General features: G+C 43.7%; 7 protein-coding genes across 7 annotated transcripts; 6 read left to right on the top strand and 1 right to left on the bottom strand.

Annotated features, from left to right (window-relative positions):
* The first annotated feature begins 856 nt into the window (after positions 1-856).
* On the top strand, positions 857-2298 carry K450DRAFT_242928 (uncharacterized protein). Its single transcript, XM_051589337.1, has 7 exons — positions 857-1093; positions 1177-1220; positions 1304-1381; positions 1453-1560; positions 1628-1736; positions 1807-1831; positions 1903-2298. Exons 1-7 carry the CDS (start codon positions 914-916, stop codon positions 1977-1979), a joined length of 621 nt encoding a protein of 206 aa, XP_051444374.1. The 5' UTR covers positions 857-913; the 3' UTR covers positions 1980-2298.
* Positions 2299-3681: 1383 nt separating this feature from the next.
* On the top strand, positions 3682-4919 carry K450DRAFT_242924 (uncharacterized protein). Its single transcript, XM_051589336.1, has 7 exons — positions 3682-3818; positions 3927-3997; positions 4067-4096; positions 4187-4202; positions 4280-4292; positions 4370-4397; positions 4463-4919. Exons 1-7 carry the CDS (start codon positions 3728-3730, stop codon positions 4769-4771), a joined length of 558 nt encoding a protein of 185 aa, XP_051444373.1. The 5' UTR covers positions 3682-3727; the 3' UTR covers positions 4772-4919.
* A 2056-nt stretch (positions 4920-6975) lies between these two features.
* K450DRAFT_159883 (uncharacterized protein) lies at positions 6976-7158 on the top strand (the record flags this gene model as incomplete). Its single annotated transcript, XM_051584000.1, has 1 exon — positions 6976-7158. A coding segment is annotated over one exon (183 nt), but the record flags the coding sequence as incomplete, so codon positions are not given.
* A 1010-nt stretch (positions 7159-8168) lies between these two features.
* K450DRAFT_242915 (uncharacterized protein) lies at positions 8169-9707 on the top strand. Its single transcript, XM_051589335.1, has 2 exons — positions 8169-8789; positions 8867-9707. Exons 1-2 carry the CDS (start codon positions 8264-8266, stop codon positions 9436-9438), a joined length of 1098 nt encoding a protein of 365 aa, XP_051444371.1. The 5' UTR covers positions 8169-8263; the 3' UTR covers positions 9439-9707.
* Positions 9708-10686: 979 nt separating this feature from the next.
* Positions 10687-11733, top strand: K450DRAFT_242910 (uncharacterized protein). The gene is made up of 4 exons (XM_051589334.1): positions 10687-10848; positions 10925-11034; positions 11094-11287; positions 11357-11733. The coding sequence occupies exons 1-4, from the start codon at positions 10746-10748 to the stop codon at positions 11685-11687; spliced, it is 738 nt and encodes a 245-aa protein (XP_051444370.1). The 5' UTR covers positions 10687-10745; the 3' UTR covers positions 11688-11733.
* Positions 11584-12700, bottom strand: K450DRAFT_242907 (uncharacterized protein). Its single transcript, XM_051589333.1, has 3 exons — positions 12541-12700; positions 12409-12469; positions 11584-12340 (listed from the first exon to the last, which is right to left on the bottom strand). The coding sequence occupies exons 2-3, from the start codon at positions 12451-12453 to the stop codon at positions 11780-11782; spliced, it is 606 nt and encodes a 201-aa protein (XP_051444369.1). The 5' UTR covers positions 12454-12469; positions 12541-12700; the 3' UTR covers positions 11584-11779.
* Positions 12701-12705: 5 nt separating this feature from the next.
* K450DRAFT_242899 (uncharacterized protein) lies at positions 12706-15757 on the top strand. Its single transcript, XM_051589332.1, has 8 exons — positions 12706-13155; positions 13271-13496; positions 13582-14097; positions 14171-14344; positions 14443-14841; positions 14941-15053; positions 15139-15190; positions 15262-15757. Exons 1-8 carry the CDS (start codon positions 12842-12844, stop codon positions 15655-15657), a joined length of 2190 nt encoding a protein of 729 aa, XP_051444368.1. The 5' UTR covers positions 12706-12841; the 3' UTR covers positions 15658-15757.
* The last annotated feature ends 299 nt before the right edge of the window (positions 15758-16056 follow it).

The following is a 16056-nucleotide window of genomic DNA, read 5'->3' as shown; positions in this document are numbered from 1 at the left end:
CATGGCCCATGGGCCACCGATTTCTTGCACAACTTATGCACAAACATAGTCTGGTAGCCTATTCATTACGAAGGGTATTCAAGTCAATATCATTCATGATTTTGAGGAGTGTATGGTACCGTTGGATGCAGCTAAAGAGCCTGAAACACTTGCCCTATCTAGATAGTATGTTTCCAGGAGTCGTTGTCTCGTCCAAGCCATCTTTTCGATCGCTACGGCTGCTCTTGTATGGACGAGCTGTGCATATTGAGGCTTTTCCGCGTTCCGAATATGGCTGGTAACGCAAAGACGAAGAGCCACGAAGTGGTAGTCCTGCTAAAAAAATTTTCTCCAAATGCAGCTCTTTCTTCCTTTGGCAGTGTTTTCTTTAATTTCTTGGTCCCTGGCCAACAAGGTACGCGTGGTCAAGGTCATAGCCAAACAAAAACACTTCATATTATATCTGATGTTAATAAACCCAAATGAGGTTGAAGCTTGGCGGTGAAGAAATTTCTTTTATTTCATCTGGACGGAATCGGGGGTTATGCTATTTCAACAAAGTTGTTGGCTTGCCCAAATATGAAAAATGTGCGGTACGCGGATATCCATCAAGCGAGCTGACTTCATATATGCGCTATTCTTGGCCCTTTGTTACAATTATAGCCATATGTTTAGCAATTGGCAAAGAGTTTTAGGAAATAATGAGTTCCTCGCTGATCGTTCAGGGAGTAAGGTAGGGATGGTCAGTAAAACAAAGGTTGGAGCCTTGTGGAAAGAGTAATCCCATGATGATCCAAACATATACGACCCTCTTTGTCCAGGCTTATTGGTGGGGTGCAGCGGTAAATGTCCAGGTGACCTCCAGAGCAAACGGGCATGAACATGAAATTTTTACTGGTTCAGTTTTTTTTTTTTGAAGTCCAGCATTGCCATTATGCCACACTGCCATGATGATCATTGCGAACACGAGCATGAAGACTTGCCAGGTTCAGGAGAACAAGCTTTGCTCTATTCTCGTATAGACCGTGACAATATTCGTTGTTTGAACGAAGCTGAGCCTGATTCGGGTAAGAGTGTTGTCAAGCCATGGGATCAGCGTCTGGACAATGACAAGGTATGTGCAGTAATGCGCCACTTCAACGCCGGCCGAAGCGAGGCGGATTAGTACGACATGGCATGACACTGACAGCTCTTCAGTTTGTAGAAAGTGATGCTGATGAGCAGCTGCTTATTACTATTCCGTATGTGACATCAACACGCGTTGTGACAAGTTTCAGTTACGCTGAATGTCGGTTACACTTGTATTAACTTTTCGGTTCCCTAGTTTCACTGGAAGTGTCAAATTGCGGTCCATATGCTTACGAAGCGGACATGGAGATTATGCTCCGTCCAAATTGAAGGTGTAAGTTTTCATAATTTGGTGCTTAGCTTGTACATTTCAATTCTATTCCAACCAAAATACTCGTTTGACAGTTATACTAACCGGGACGGCATCGATTTCGACGACGTTTCCGATATGCAACCGGTTCAGGAGTGGGATCTGGTCAGGGGCTCTGACGACGTGGTTGAATATACCACAAGGTATGTTTTAGCGACTTGCATATTGGATTTATATTGCTCAAGGGTACTAGCGGATGGCCTATTATAGAAGTACGAAGTTTAGCAATGTTCGCAACATCACCTTGTTCTTCCCAGAGAATTATGGCGAAGACACTTCCATTGTACGCTTTTTGGGCTTTAAGGGGGAATGGTCCGAGGTAAGATCGATGTCTTTGTCGATTCATGAGATGAGGTGAAAGATACTAAATACTGATTTAATGAGCACAGGTAAAACGCGATCCCATCATTACCAGTAAGTAAATCGGCGTGACCAACAAAGAATACCTGGACCGAAGCTGACCGGGGGACGTTGTTTTATACTAGTCTATGAAGCGAGTGCCAACCCGGCGGATCATAAGAATCCAGCGGCTGAAGACAAGCTCCATTACTCCATTGACTGAAAAAACCATTTGACGCCACTAACATTTGAAAGGTGAACAGGAAGTGATAGGCGGGTTATGTTCCTTTTTCCATGAAACACCATATAGATACATATCTTTGTACAAAAATTATAGTCTACAGTATACTAAAAGTTATTGTGACAACGGTCCCCTTGCTTCTTACCAAAAAAAATTACATCATTCCATTGCTTCGCACTCTAATTTATGACAATATTCCATATAATATATGAGGTGGTCACGCTCCAATTTATGCGGGTGCGTATGAAGTCAAGTGAAAAGGCTCTCAAGATCGTTGTGTCCATGTTTTCCCCAAGTGTGTACCGTCAAACATGGTCGCTGATTGGGTGCCAGCTCCTTTTGGAAGTTCTGGGTGTGGAATTTCCTGGGATTCCCTCAATTCACCAAATGGCTCAAAAATTAGCAGTAATGGCTGCTCAATGAAGGCTGCGCAGTAAAATATTATCATGCGATCTTTTTCAACTATAGCCTGACGCATTTCCAATGTGGCTTTGTAGAAATCTTCCATCTAGATGTGAGGTTGTAAACCATGAAAACCTCTAGCATTGAATGCCTTGTAAGGGGGTATGTTGTACCACCATAAAATAGAGGCGTTACCAGTAGCTAAAAGTTGGCTCAAATTCACGCTGATGCCATTATGAGTTTTGGGCCACACCAAAGATTGTCGTAAGCTTTTTTAACCAGTTTTGGTCGTTGTTGATGCAGTATCAGTATACTGAAATCATAGGCGATGCCCTCATGCTTGTCATTGTATTGTGCTAGCGATGATTCCTCCAGAGAGATTACCTTGTAAAATGTTTGTGAGGATAGCCTTCAGACCTTTCTATGCAAGTTATATCTCATACATTTGTTCCAGACAGTCCCTTTGCAGGATTACGAAGAAACAGCTGGTATATTGAACATCGCATAGGCTTTAATGTGAAATCGTAACGTGTAGACGTGCTGTTGTAACTGATGATTAAGTCAAGACTATGATTATCATATCAAGTGCAAGTGTTAGGCTTTTCTACTATAGCACAAGGTATAGACTGTATTGATGGGATGGAAGATAGTTTATGTGGATACTGCGTTTCACTTACTATTATCGAAGTTAAACAGGACTTCAAAGACATACCGGATTTACTAGAATTAAAAGAAAAAGAAAAATTAGAAAGCCGGAAAAAGTTTGGCCTTTAGTCTGTTTGGCTAGTCCGTTTTCTTCGTGCTGTAGTTCTAAGCGTGGTATATGCATCAACTTCTCCGTTAATTACTTACTCTCTTATCCCTCCTTAAAATATCTCTCTGAGTGCTCTTTAGATACTATGCAGCAGGATAATAAGTTAACTATCATTGACTTCTAGTACTTACTTTATATCTGTGGGTAATCTCCATACCAAAACGACTACCGTAGAATGTCAATGGTTTCACAATGGCTACACAACTGGTTACTCAATTTTGCTGTTCAAACTCCTGCAAATCTTGTAAACCGTTGATTGAGTACCTATTGACAATTTTAAGCTTCTCAGCACAACAAGCAATATTCCTCCTTTGTATGTAAAGGGACTGAGCGACGAACTTGCCCAAATTAAATATATGAAGGGTGCAATGTCGCCAAATTACGTCTGTAGTTGTGTGACCATAGTGATTAATGGAGTTTCAAATGGGCTAATTTGTACAGGTTGGCGATTGACGAAAGTCGAGCATACTTCTCTCTCTCCTACCCCATTCCTATCCTTTAAACCACACTCGCTATGAAATTCGCTGCTCTTGTCACTGTTACCGCCCTTGCTGCCGTCGTCACTGCTTCAGGACCCGCTGCTGGATGTCTCCAGACCTACACCAGTAAGAACCGACACGTTGGATCAGCACAAATGCATTTGTGTTCACTGAGCAACTGTTTTTGATCGAAATATATATAAAAAAAAACGAAAAACTAACTTGTGCATTTAGTCAAGGATGGTGATGGTTGTGAAGGCATCGCTGCCAGCTTCAGCTTGACTCCTGACGCATTCTACACTATGGTATTGTTGTGAAACATTAATATTTGGGCAGACGTTTTGCAACTTGTTACTGAATTTCCGATACACTAGAACCCAGGTCTTCACCACGCTGGCGATCACGTAAGTGCAAATCAATCACTATTGAATTTCTGCAACATTTGAATAGCTTGTCTAACCTGAATATATGTATGATATTTGATCTCAATACAGCTTTGTGACAATCTCGGTAATTCATCTCGTGTGCATTTATATATTCTTTTTTTATGACTTTGCTTTAACCATGCCAATCTATACTATATCCAGATACCGGCAAGCCGTAAGCAACATGATGAGACAGTGATCTATAACGAACTTATGTCTCTTTGCTAACATCTTTTTTTTTCCACAATTCAGTTACTGCGTTTGCATGACCAAGCCTTGCGTAAGTGATATGATACTTCATTGATTTGGCTGCAATTACTCATACTGACCCATGTGTCTATACAGGCTCAACAAAAGGTCGTTAGCTCCGTTGCCCCTACCTCTGTCGTCGCCACTTCCGCCGTCGCCACTGCCGCCGTCTCTACCAAGGCTGCTGTCTCTTCCGTTGCCACCATGGCTTCTGCTTCTGCTTCTGCTTCCATGGCCACCATGGCTCTTCCCTCTGGTAGCGCTGCTTCCAATGTTTCCGTCAGCGCATCAGGATCTGCCGCTGGTGCTAGCACCACTGCCGCAAAGAGTGCTGGTGAGAAGGTTGTTTCCTCTGCCGCCATGGTTGCTTTGCTTGCTGGTGCCGCTTCCGTCCTCGCCTTTTAAATTTTTATGACGCCGTTTATGTAACCGTTACTCTTTCTGCCTTCGACGCTGAATTAAGAATTGTATGTTCGGAATCATTGGTTGACATAACCTGTGATTAGCAGTAGGACCAGGCATAGTCTAAATTTCAGTACACTTTAGTACAAATAAGAAAAACCGATCCTAATACATATTTCCAGTGACAATTTTGTCAATTTTTTAAAGTGTGTGTCTTTGTCCGGTCAGACTAGATTGTAGATTACATTGCTGTTCTGAGGCATGAATTTGAAATCAAACTGGACAGCGGGATTTACCTTCAGCCACATAGTGTGGCATGATTCGGCCATTTAATTAGTGGCCGCCTAATATGGATGTCTGCAAGCATAGTCATAGTCGTAACATTACGACCATACACTAAAATCCAGTAGTTTGGTAGAATATCGCATGTAAAGATCCCAACATGTTTACTCTTGTCATTTTATCGCAAGGAAATGATGCAAAAGGGTACAAAACACGTATGAGATACTGATATGAATGGAATGTGCAAACGTTTTCTATCTACTACGACCTAACGTTATAAAAACGGGTTTGTCTATTGCCGACTGCAACCCTGTGACTCATCGGTTTCTCTTTCAAGATTTTCTTGATGCGTGCACACAAACTTTCTTTCGGATACAGTGAATGGAGCTAAAAGTTCCTTCGGACTGATTTCGGACGGATTTCCGCCCCTCCCCCCTTTTTCTTTGCCTCTGCTGCATCGCTCAGTAGCGTTTTGCAGAGCTGCTACTTATGCACACATGAGTATATGTGAGGGAAAAAAAGCATATAATATCTCTCTTAGCTTGAGAGTTCGGCTTCTCGATCAGTGCTTTGAACGACGACTGTTATAACTGATTATAGCTTTGATCGATTTATGGCAACGATCGCTGATGAAATGTTAGGATGAGGTGCACAATTCTGAGACTTTTGCAATTTTGGAAGTCCTACAGCCAATCAGGCACGAACTTCCCAAATAGGCCCATAACTTTGTGTACTGAGAAGCAAAACTGCGTAGGAAACGACAACAGAGGCCATGGTGTATCTAATAAAACTGGCTGGAGCTTTGGTTAAAAAGTTGTATAGAATAGTTCAACCAAAAAATTCCTTCAAGCGCAAGTTGGGCTTAAAGCTCGTACGCCTTTTCATACAACGTTATGATCGGTGAAGCACGATTTTGGGAAGTGCGGACATGTTGCATTAATGCACTCGCACTCAGCCAAGAAAAAAAAAAAATGTAGGAGGGTCACCGATGCTGAGAACAGCTCCATCCTTTCCTTTTTCCTTTCACTTTTTTCTTTTTCTTTTTTACCCCTCTTTTCTTTATTCTATCTCTCTCTCTCCAGTCCTTTACATATCCTATACATAGCAGCAGATACGCAACCATGACAGACGATAACAAACCCAAGTTGATGTCCATCAAGTTTCTGCTGCAAGGCAATGAATTTGTTCCCAATGGTACGAATCAGCGGGAATTCGGGGGTGCAGTCCAAATGCAAGCTAATCACTTCCGTTCCTCTTGTGTAGATGACCAAACAAGTAGCAGCAATCTCTCGGCCAGCATTCCTTCACTTGCAGCACCACCCTATCCCGTACACCCTCCGCACGACCTATCGCCTGTCAATGCATTGCCTGTAGATATGCAAGGCCTTTCAATTTCCGGTCGCCAAAAATACCCATCAGTTACTGCTATTCCACAGCCATCCAATTCGGCCGACACTCGCTACATGTTACAACCTGACCACCGCCTGAATTATTCACGTACACGACAACACTCTCATGCTCGTTCATTTTCTGACTATACACACCCATACCCGTCGTCTGCACCCTCTCTGTTCTCAGCACGCCCATCGGCGCCTTATTTGGCTGCTCCGCACTTGTATCAACATAGACGAGCCATTTCGGCTAACACGGCTGACTTCTACACCGATCCCTCGTGGCCTCCCTCACAATCGTCCCCTTCCTCCTCACCGTCTTCTAAATTCAAGACCATCGCCCCTTCACCCACTCGAACAAAGTCTGCCCTTACTTCTAATACCGTCGTCGATACCACCACTATTCCCAATAGTCCTTCAGACTCTAATGATGAAGATGAAATTGATGAAGAGGACCAACGTTCTCCTTCACCATCTAATAGCAGCAGCAGCAGCAGTGTCAATTTGGGTGTAGATAGTAATGGAAGACCCAACCGATACCAGTGTACTTATTGTCAAAAGGCCTTCTCGCGGCCTTCATCTCTACGTATCCATACTTATACTCATACTGGCGAACGTCCTTTTGTATGCGATGCTCCCAATTGTGGCCGTCGTTTTAGCGTGCAAAGTAATATGCGACGCCATCTTCGAGTACATCGAATGGGCCGCCAAACCAAGCGTTACCGCGGAGGAACCACTCATCCAGCACACCCCTGAGTCTAATTCGACTTGGACGTACACGTTTGGGGACCGGCTCTATTCCCTTTTCTCTTTGCTTTCTTTTTTTTTCATTTTTTTTATAAATTTCTGTCATCTCTGTCTTTTTCTTCTCTCCTCCTTATTTTGCTTTGTTTCCCTTGCCTGAATAAACTCGGTCTACCTTGGAGTTGCTGGTTCAACTCCTGCGCGTAGACGTAATTCTGTTTTATTTTTACTTTTAAGGTTACGTGTTGAAGATCCAAAATAATTACCCGTAAAGGTACAAAATCAGGCCATCCTACTAGTACCTGCGGCATTTCAAACAGTGCATTTTTCTATGGAAACCGAAAAAGTTTGCTGCGTGTTGAACCGTTGTTCCCGCAAGCCATTTTGGAACGGGCAGGGCTTCTCTGTCTTCTCTGTAAACGGCAACGCTTACACAATTTCATTTCACTCACTGGCGTATCATGTCATAAATTATATATGTATCACCTTTTTTTCTCTATTACCTCCTCCAGGGTACTCATATAAAAGATAAATATATTCACACACCTCCGCAGTAAGGGAGTGCTAAATGGAATTCAACTTATGTACTGTATCCTACTGATTTTTAAAACGTTCAGTGCAGTAATCCTGGGACTGACGCTACGGGATTTTAATCGCTGTTATTCTATGACGCTTAAAAGAAGTCATCTTGTGTTCAGTTGCGGCCATTTTCCGCCATATATAGGTATCACTTTAATGTCCAGTCTGCCCTTTATAATTGCCATGTTGTCGTAACTTTGGATCTATCGTCACGCAGATCACAACTTTACTCTCATGCTCTAGCCATTCGTTAGCATTCACTTCAATTGATCCGTGGGTGGTCAACATTGATACAATGCCGCTTACCATTGAGCTGTTTCAGGCACGTAAGCATGGCCACGAACAAGAAAATCTTTTTTTAGGCGCCAGTTGGATTTGACCTCATTTAGCACTCCGCCGGTCACAATTTTTTTTGACTTTCTATTTTCTTGCGCATTGTCCTTCGGTTGACAGTTTTCTCCTTTTTCTTTGTTCTTCAGCTTTAACCTGGTGGCGTTCCATGACCTTTTGGTTCATCACTTTATTGCTCATCCCAGATTTGGTATGGGGTTGGTGCCTACCATTGGCTGGTTCGACTGCCTGTCCAGCATTCGCTCAATACTACGCTGGTATGTCTAAACCTGCTTTTGACTGGTTGCAACCAGTGTGGAACATCACGGCTTTCGATGATGCGGTTCACAATTATGTGCAGACAACATTTTGGGATCAATTTAATTGTACTACAAAACCATATTATGCTCGCTACACGATGTCTGTCATCTGCCAGCTGATAGTCAATGAGAATGACGATTCTGAAAAATGCAACGCTATGTACCAAGTGTCACCTCCCTCATTATGTCAAAATACATGCAATCAGCAAGTACAAGCCGTCAAAACGTTGGTTCAATCACAATGTCAATCCACCATGCCATCAACCACGCTTTCAAATTATATTGATACCTATTCGCAACAGTGCCTAGTTGACCCTGCCTTGAATGCTACTGCCAGCTGTATGCTGGGCATGGTGAATGAACCGGATTACTGTGGTAATTTTACCTGTTCAGTAGCTCTTGACCGTCTATCCAGTACCACCAACTCATGTTTTTTACCTATATATTTCCAGGGTTTCCTTCGCAAGGGGATGGCTGCACATACTGCCAGTCTAGCGCAGCCAATGGCGACCTATGTTGTTCCAAGATAGCATGCGATGGAGGAGACCACGGGTTGTCTAAAGGAGCCATTGCCGGCATAGTCATTGCTATCGTGTTGTGCTTGCTACTCCTTGTTGCCGCAGTTTTCTATTATCGACGGTCAAAGTCAGTGCAGCAAACTCATTACCAATCCGCCGATGACAGAACTGAAACCGCATGCGTCGGAGAAAAACTTAGTACGGCACCGTCGTTTCTGAGTAGGACTGACTATCAAACACATGATACTATCACGCCAGCAGCTTTACGAGACACTGACTCAGTCGGCCTGATCAGCAAATTGGAGAATGAGTTTCATACTGTCATTCACCAGTATTATCCGTCACAGCCGGATGAATTAAGTCTGAAGAAAAACGATATCATTGTTTCGACCGTGGCATTTGATGATGGATGGGGAGTTGGAGTCAACATCACCACCGGACAGAAAGGCGCTTTCCCACTAATCTGCGTTACGCCGGCATCTCGCGAAGTGCTCGATTGGTATTGAATGAGGTCGAGCAAAACGTGGACGAATCGGCTAGTGTTCAACTCTGTGATATCATACGGTATCAAATGCGCCACTCTCCACCTCCACCATTACGTCGTCTTGGCACCAAAATACCACACCGTTCACAAAGCATCCACAGTCAATCATATCTGCATAAACAGACCTCTCAATCATTGCACACAACAATATAATCAACTATCTAATTGGACTCAACCACTGTACTATTTATCACTCCGTTTTTGCTTTTACAACTTAATAATACAACCATTTGTGAATGATATTTCATGTGATAGCCTGTTTATCTTTTCTTCAATGCCGTATACAGCTTACACGGTCATACTCAACTGTGCTTCAACGAGGGTAACATCCTTTTCGCTGTTAGCTACGGATACCAACCCCCTTGGGGACCATACATTTAAAGGGGCAAGTGAACCAAACCTTCGCGTTCCTCTTGTCAATTGACCGCCTACCAAGTGGGAGTGCCTAGAACATCTTGGTTAACCTTCAACCCTTCAGCGCCTGGCGCAAGTGACTCCTTCACTTGATGTAGCAGCGAGCGAGCAAATAGTCCCATCCGATGGATAGAATCTCTAGTTTTGGACGTAAATAAAGTTCTATTTGGTAGGTGTCAGGGGACGAACAAGACCTAAGGTACACCATAGAGCAAAAACCAGGGCTGACTGCTTTCAATTGCTCCCATTCCGCTCAATGCCCACCTCATCAAATTTTTGTTCAAAAGGTTTTTTAAATCTGGGGATTTTGCCACTGGAAACCGCAGAACCTGTGGTTTAGAAGACAGTGGAGAAACCTGTCGACTGCTTTAGTGGGCCAATCGTGGGTGGGGGGGGGATTCATAGCCAATACGACATTCCGAAGAGCAACACGGTTATGGGTTAATAATATAGACAGACTAGCTTAGAAGAAAACCATTTTTGAGGTATGAATTCAAGAGAGACATCGGTATCAAATGGGCACTCTCTTGTAAGTTGTTGAGATGGACAGCCTATGAAAGTGGTGGGTCATGAATAGCAAGTTAGAAGTTCGACAAAAAATGTGTACACTATTGAAATGGGGGATACTTGAAAAGTCCTCGAACACTTGAAGGGCCAGGCGCTTCGAACTGAAGTCGTTCGTCGTTGTACCTCCCGTTGCTAACGCATAAAACAATGGTTTCTCAATGTCAGATCACGTGCACTGATGGTTTGCAGCGAGCCCACATTCAAGGAAATTGTGACTGTCCTCCTTGAACTCTTTCCCAAAAAATTTGAGAAAAGTGACCTTCACAGTCAAAAACCTCAGCTATTAGCATGCCACCAAAAGGTACTCGAGGGGGCGGAAAGCCAGGAAACAGAGGCGGAAAAGGGTTCCATTTAGCTGCAAGAAGTGGATCCCATGCATACAAAGGAAGAGGTAAGACATGTCACGCTACTCATTCTCGCAGTGGATTGTCTGTCGATCGAGATCTAACGCTAACGACGAATCACAGCACAAAAGATAAAGGATCAACTAGTGCACAAAGCTAAGGTCAAAAAAGATTATTACAAACAACTTTCAAGGGAAGATGCAAGTTTAGAGACGCCAGATTATGTCAAGGAGGTCAGTACCTTAGCTATTCAGACGCACTATGCTACTTAATAACTGACAATGGCTATCAGATCTTTGGTGAGAAGACAATAGACGAAGATGGAAATATAGTAGAATACGGTACATCGTCTACGAAGCGAAAAAGAGATGACGGCGACGAAAAGGTCCATGATTTGGACGAGCAATCTAGTTCAGCAGAAGAAGATGGCTCGGATAGTGATGAAGGTGCTGGAGACTCGACGAGGAGTAGACGAAATAAGGGATCGTAAGTATCAAATTAATAGTGGAACTCTATTCAGTGCTGTCCTAAAGTCAATGCATCTTATCCATATAGGAAACCAAACCCGTTCAAGAAGGAAGTGTTAAAGCAGAAAGACGCCAAAGAGGCTGCACAGCAAGAGCTGGAACAGAAGAAAAAGGAGAAGGAAGAGCAGCAAAAGGGTAGAGCAAAATACTACAAGCAACGCAAAGAAGTTCGAGGAAAGATGATGGCAAGAAATTCGCGCGGTCAACCCAAAATGGGTACGCAAATCAATCTCCTTCTCGATAAGATTCAACAAGATGTTGCCAAGGACAATAAGCGAGAGAAGAAACGGCTGAAGCGAATGGAAAAGCGAAATACCGATAATGCAAATGAAGGACAGGATGCTGATAATAACGAATAGATGCTATTAGCTGACTGGCTGCTTTATTTCAAACTGTACAATTAAACATGCATGCCTTTGTGAAAAAGGTATAATAAACATTACACAGCTGGTTAAGCTGTCTTGCCAAAGTATTGACCGAGCGTCTGTTGATGTCGATCATGGCTTGAACTCCCTATACCACCTCTTTGCCGTTGAAGGGATTTCAGATGGCTGGTGTTGTTCTGCTCTATAAGCTCTAGTCGGCCCTTCGTGATCTGAAACGTAGTGACTGCGGTATTGTGCCAACGGATGTCGTTCCAAGGTAACCGGTTCAAGTTGTGAAGGGCGTTCGACATTTCTCTCAAAAACATTCCGTGGGCCACAATCAAAATATGAATAGGTGGCACGGACATTACAGAATATTTTGCAAACAGGTCTGTCAGGAACGCTAATGCTCGCAAATACGCATCATGTCTCGATTCGCCGCCTCCTGGGAAACGCTGTTCACGATACGGCACCCCATCCACCTTCGGCATCTTGTGAGTATTCCAATTCTTATCTTCAAAAGCACCCATATGGACTTCCATTAGCCTTTCATCTGTAGTGAATGGTGGCTTAACAGCCTGCTCGTTGTATATCGCCTCAGCGGTAAGGTAAGCACGCTGTAGCGGGCTGGAAATTATAGCTGAAAACTGTTATTACAATGGTTGGTAAATGAAAGTATGTGTTCCTCATTCGTAGTGGCATTTTGGTGCTCTACCTGTCTGTTTTTCAGTGCCTTTCCAGCGAGTTCAGCCTGGCGCATGCCATGATTTGTTAAACTGGCCGAGATCCGCAGTCACTGTGTCAGAATGTCGAATGCATCGTGAACCCCAACTCTTGAAACACTTACGTTGCATCAGTTATACCCTGCCATTTATTAGCTTTATTTCCGGTACTTTCACCACTGGAAAAGCATTAGTTAAATTCAGAACCCGTGCATTGCGTAGAACGGCTACTCACTGTCTGACCAAAGTGAGAATGATCATGTTTTGCCAACCAGGAACCTGCGGGCCGACTGAGATTGGAAAATTTCCCAATAAAACCAAAACGTCGATCTGGAAAAATCACCGCCTTCAGACCAGAAAGGAAAAAAACATGAGGTCAAACAAAAAAGCCAGCCGCTTAAACGTTCGTTCTCTCTCCATTTGCTAATGGCGGATCAAGGGTTAGTCAACACTGGCAAGTTTTCACACTTGTTCCCTACAAGTTCTAAGCAGTACACCTCTGGTATCTCCAACACCGTCGTCGACTATGTTATTCTCTTTCGATACCCGACGGCGCCTAAGAAAGGAATGACCAGAGAGTCATTAGCAACCTCTGTATCCAACGGCTTTCAAGAACTAAGCGCCAAGCTTTTAAACTCCAACCTGATGTATCAGGTTAGGGAAGGAACTGAACCTGATACGATTTTGGTGTTCGTTTATTGTCCTTGGCCGGTGTTGAAGAAGCACTTGTATCAGTCACGGTATGTCTGAGAGAATGACGGGTTGTGGCGCTATTGACTCTGCTTCCGCCAGAGATTCCTTCTTTTTTTTGTTGAAACATGACGTCCTTACCTTAACATCATCTTTTATTATCAGATTACACGATTTTCTGATTGGTGTTCGCGTCAATACGCTGGACGATCATGAGCATGAGAACGAGGAAGCACTAGATGCCGGTCACAAACTCACCGAGGCTGAACGTCTTCGTCTCGTATACGAGATCATCACTTCGCCTGCCAATGAAGGAGGTGCTAATATCTCTCCAGAAGTGGATAAGTATGTTGAGAGCATATTCCCACTTCATAACGATGAGCTCAACAAGGTATGTGGACTATATACATGTAGAGTCCTAGTATACTACGTCTAGATGTGTCCTCGTCATACTAAGCAATCCCATTCTATTTTAGAAATGGATTGAATCTTGGAGCCACAAGTGGTTCATTCAAGAAGACGACTTGCAGCTGATTCGCGACCATTTTGGAGAAAAGTTGGCATTTTATTTTGCTTTTTTGCAAAACTACTTGCTATGGCTGTCCGTGCCCGCAGCGATGGGCATCGTCGCACATTTTGTGCTGAAGAATACATTCAACATCGTATACGGTGCTTTGGTCATGTTGTGGAGTGTGGTTTATCTCGAAGTCTGGCAACGCAAAGAGCGTAATCTGGCTGTCAAATGGGGCGTTCGCAACTACTCCAAACATGATAAACAGCATTCTGGATTCACTGGCGAGAAGATGGTCACAGATGAGATCACGGGTGAATTGGTCCCTTACTGCCCTCCCTGGAAACTGTTTATACGTCGCGCTGTCACTGTCCCAGGTGTCGCTATCGCTGCTGCTGGCCTCAGTCTTGTCGTGGGCTTTGTTTTCGCAGTGGAGGTGTTCTTGCATGAATATTACAATGGTCCCTTTCACAGATTTTTGGTAAGTGCGGGGGGGTACATAATGTCATCATCATGCGTTCGTTTCCGACTAACCCATTGCGCAACCCAAAAAGCATTACGCACCCACCATAGGATATGTCCTGCTTATTCCTACCATGTCTGGCTTCTACACCAAGTGGGTCAAAGCGTTGAATGACTGGGAAAATCATAAGACAGAGGCCAGCTGGGAGTATAGCTACACTCAAAAAATCTTTGTTGCCAACTTCTTGGTCGGATATTTGTCTTTGGTAAGGAAACGATCGAAGGGATTGAGTTTCAAGACCGTAAACAAACAGACCAAGATATACTAAACTGGGACATTTTCTCTTTCATGGCCTGTTCACAGTTCATCACAGCCTGGGTATACATTCCATTCGGGGACCACCTTTTGCCGTACTTGGATGTTTTCAATATTCAACATAACCATCAGAAAGTAGGAACTGAACGACTCAAGGCACAACTTATCTATTTCATTATTACTGGTCAGGTTGTTGGGTTTTTCACGGAAATGATTCTTCCCCGCATCATGGCTATCGTGCAACCCAAAATCATGTCCATCTTGAAGCGAGGTAATGGAAATGGACGACGTTCGTCTGGTACAAAGGCGGGGGATCCAAATAGCAAGGATCTAGACACCGCACCAAAAATGACAGAAGCTGAAGGGGCCTTCATGCAAAAGGTCAACAAAGAAGTTGCCATGGAAGAGTATAATATCTACACTGATTATGTTGAGATGGTGATACAGGTAAGCGGAATCAATCAGTTCCAGTGGGCGGCTTGCAACGTTGGATATAATATGGGCCCTCGTTGTCATTACTCATCATGAAACTGTCACCGTCCATAGTTCGGCTACGTTAGCGTTTTCTCGACCGTATGGCCCTTGACGGCCTTGTGCTGTTTCATCAACAATATCATTGAATTAAGAGGTGACGCTATCAAGGTTTGCAAATATACAAGGTACATAGCCCCCGGCTGTTCTTGGCGTCAGCAAAGGAAAAAAGAGGGTAGTGGTATTTAATCAGCAATTTATTTCATATGACAGGCGACCGATCCCTCGGAGAGCAGAAAGTATTGGACCATGGTTAGGAAATATGGTAGGTGGTTCAAGATAGACGACAGCGGATATCCGGGTCAATAATGTTACTTATCTGGCTGTGTTGTGTAGCAAACACTGGTGTGGCTCTCATCCATCACAACAGCATCGTTTGCGTATCTCTTTAGATCGTCAACGGACACACATTCACCCTGGACTCCCATTTTCACTATCATGGCCATTATGGCCAATGAACATATCTATGTTTTTATTCGATTTATTGTCCGCTATGCGATCACATTGGTACCCACCTGGGCCGACACTGTGGCGCGACAGGAGGAGTTTAAGCTGAAGAAGAGATGGCTTGATAGAACCGCTGCCAACGAAGATGAATACGTTGCAAAGGAAATTGGAGAGAAGCAACAAGAAGTTGGAGAGCACGAGTCGTTTTGGATGGAGCATAAACAACCTGAACTGGAGGTGGAGTCAGCGATAAGCACCATCCAAGCATCGTTCAAGAATGACTGAAGAGTGATGATGACGATCACGGGCGCGCGCAGAATGCGCCGGCTGGAACTCCGCAAGTCGGGAAAAGGCAATTTTGTCTCTTTGGTGTGCTTATGTGGCAAGTTTCGTATCTTACTCTTTTCCTTTGCTTCCACTTTTTTTCCTTCTTCTCTTTCAATAAACGTAATCATGGTTTCAAAAGCAAAAGTCTCTGAAGAGAATGAGCCGCTCCTCCTGGACTCCATCAGAGAAGAAATTACAGTCACACCATCTGATCGAAAAGTATCGCCATGGTATATTATTGTACCTATCTTTTTCGTGGCAACTTTCATGGGGTAGGAGGAATATTTGAAGTATCGTCTTTGTTGCCACAAGTGCTGACATGTATGACTATAGAGCGTCTATCGCACCTACCTTTCA

This window comes from Umbelopsis ramanniana (genome assembly GCF_025399195.1).
Source record: "Umbelopsis ramanniana AG unplaced genomic scaffold K450scaffold_30, whole genome shotgun sequence".
NCBI classification, from domain to species: Eukaryota; Fungi; Mucoromycota; class Umbelopsidomycetes; order Umbelopsidales; family Umbelopsidaceae; genus Umbelopsis; species Umbelopsis ramanniana.
Note: the sequence above shows the minus strand (reverse complement) of the source record. Positions and strands in the feature narration are given on the sequence as shown.

What these genes read in the sequence shown, in the direction of transcription:
- K450DRAFT_242924 (XM_051589336.1), top strand. Translation starts at nt 3,728, where the DNA reads ATGAAATTCGCTGCTCTTGTCACTGTTACCGCCCTTGCTGCCGTCGTC. An exon ending in ATGTCTCCAGACCTACACCA is followed by an intron (nt 3,819 to 3,926) that starts GTAAGAACCGAC and finishes TTGTGCATTTAG; the next exon opens with TCAAGGATGGTGATGGTTGT. An exon ending in TTTGCATGACCAAGCCTTGC is followed by an intron (nt 4,398 to 4,462) that starts GTAAGTGATATG and finishes GTGTCTATACAG; the next exon opens with GCTCAACAAAAGGTCGTTAG.
- K450DRAFT_242907 (XM_051589333.1), bottom strand. Translation starts at nt 12,453, where the DNA reads ATGCGCCAGGCTGAACTCGCTGGAAAGGCACTGAAAAACAGACAG. An exon ending in AGGCACTGAAAAACAGACAG is followed by an intron (nt 12,341 to 12,408) that starts GTAGAGCACCAA and finishes TTGTAATAACAG; the next exon opens with TTTTCAGCTATAATTTCCAG.
- K450DRAFT_242915 (XM_051589335.1), top strand. Translation starts at nt 8,264, where the DNA reads ATGACCTTTTGGTTCATCACTTTATTGCTCATCCCAGATTTGGTATGG. An exon ending in GAATGAACCGGATTACTGTG is followed by an intron (nt 8,790 to 8,866) that starts GTAATTTTACCT and finishes ATATATTTCCAG; the next exon opens with GGTTTCCTTCGCAAGGGGAT.
- K450DRAFT_242910 (XM_051589334.1), top strand. Translation starts at nt 10,746, where the DNA reads ATGCCACCAAAAGGTACTCGAGGGGGCGGAAAGCCAGGAAACAGAGGC. An exon ending in CCATGCATACAAAGGAAGAG is followed by an intron (nt 10,849 to 10,924) that starts GTAAGACATGTC and finishes GACGAATCACAG; the next exon opens with CACAAAAGATAAAGGATCAA. An exon ending in AGTAGACGAAATAAGGGATC is followed by an intron (nt 11,288 to 11,356) that starts GTAAGTATCAAA and finishes TTATCCATATAG; the next exon opens with GAAACCAAACCCGTTCAAGA.
- K450DRAFT_242928 (XM_051589337.1), top strand. Translation starts at nt 914, where the DNA reads ATGCCACACTGCCATGATGATCATTGCGAACACGAGCATGAAGACTTG. An exon ending in CAGCTGCTTATTACTATTCC is followed by an intron (nt 1,221 to 1,303) that starts GTATGTGACATC and finishes TCGGTTCCCTAG; the next exon opens with TTTCACTGGAAGTGTCAAAT. An exon ending in GCTCCGTCCAAATTGAAGGT is followed by an intron (nt 1,382 to 1,452) that starts GTAAGTTTTCAT and finishes CTCGTTTGACAG; the next exon opens with TTATACTAACCGGGACGGCA.
- K450DRAFT_242899 (XM_051589332.1), top strand. Translation starts at nt 12,842, where the DNA reads ATGGCGGATCAAGGGTTAGTCAACACTGGCAAGTTTTCACACTTGTTC. An exon ending in ATAACGATGAGCTCAACAAG is followed by an intron (nt 13,497 to 13,581) that starts GTATGTGGACTA and finishes ATTCTATTTTAG; the next exon opens with AAATGGATTGAATCTTGGAG. An exon ending in AAGGTTTGCAAATATACAAG is followed by an intron (nt 15,054 to 15,138) that starts GTACATAGCCCC and finishes TTCATATGACAG; the next exon opens with GCGACCGATCCCTCGGAGAG.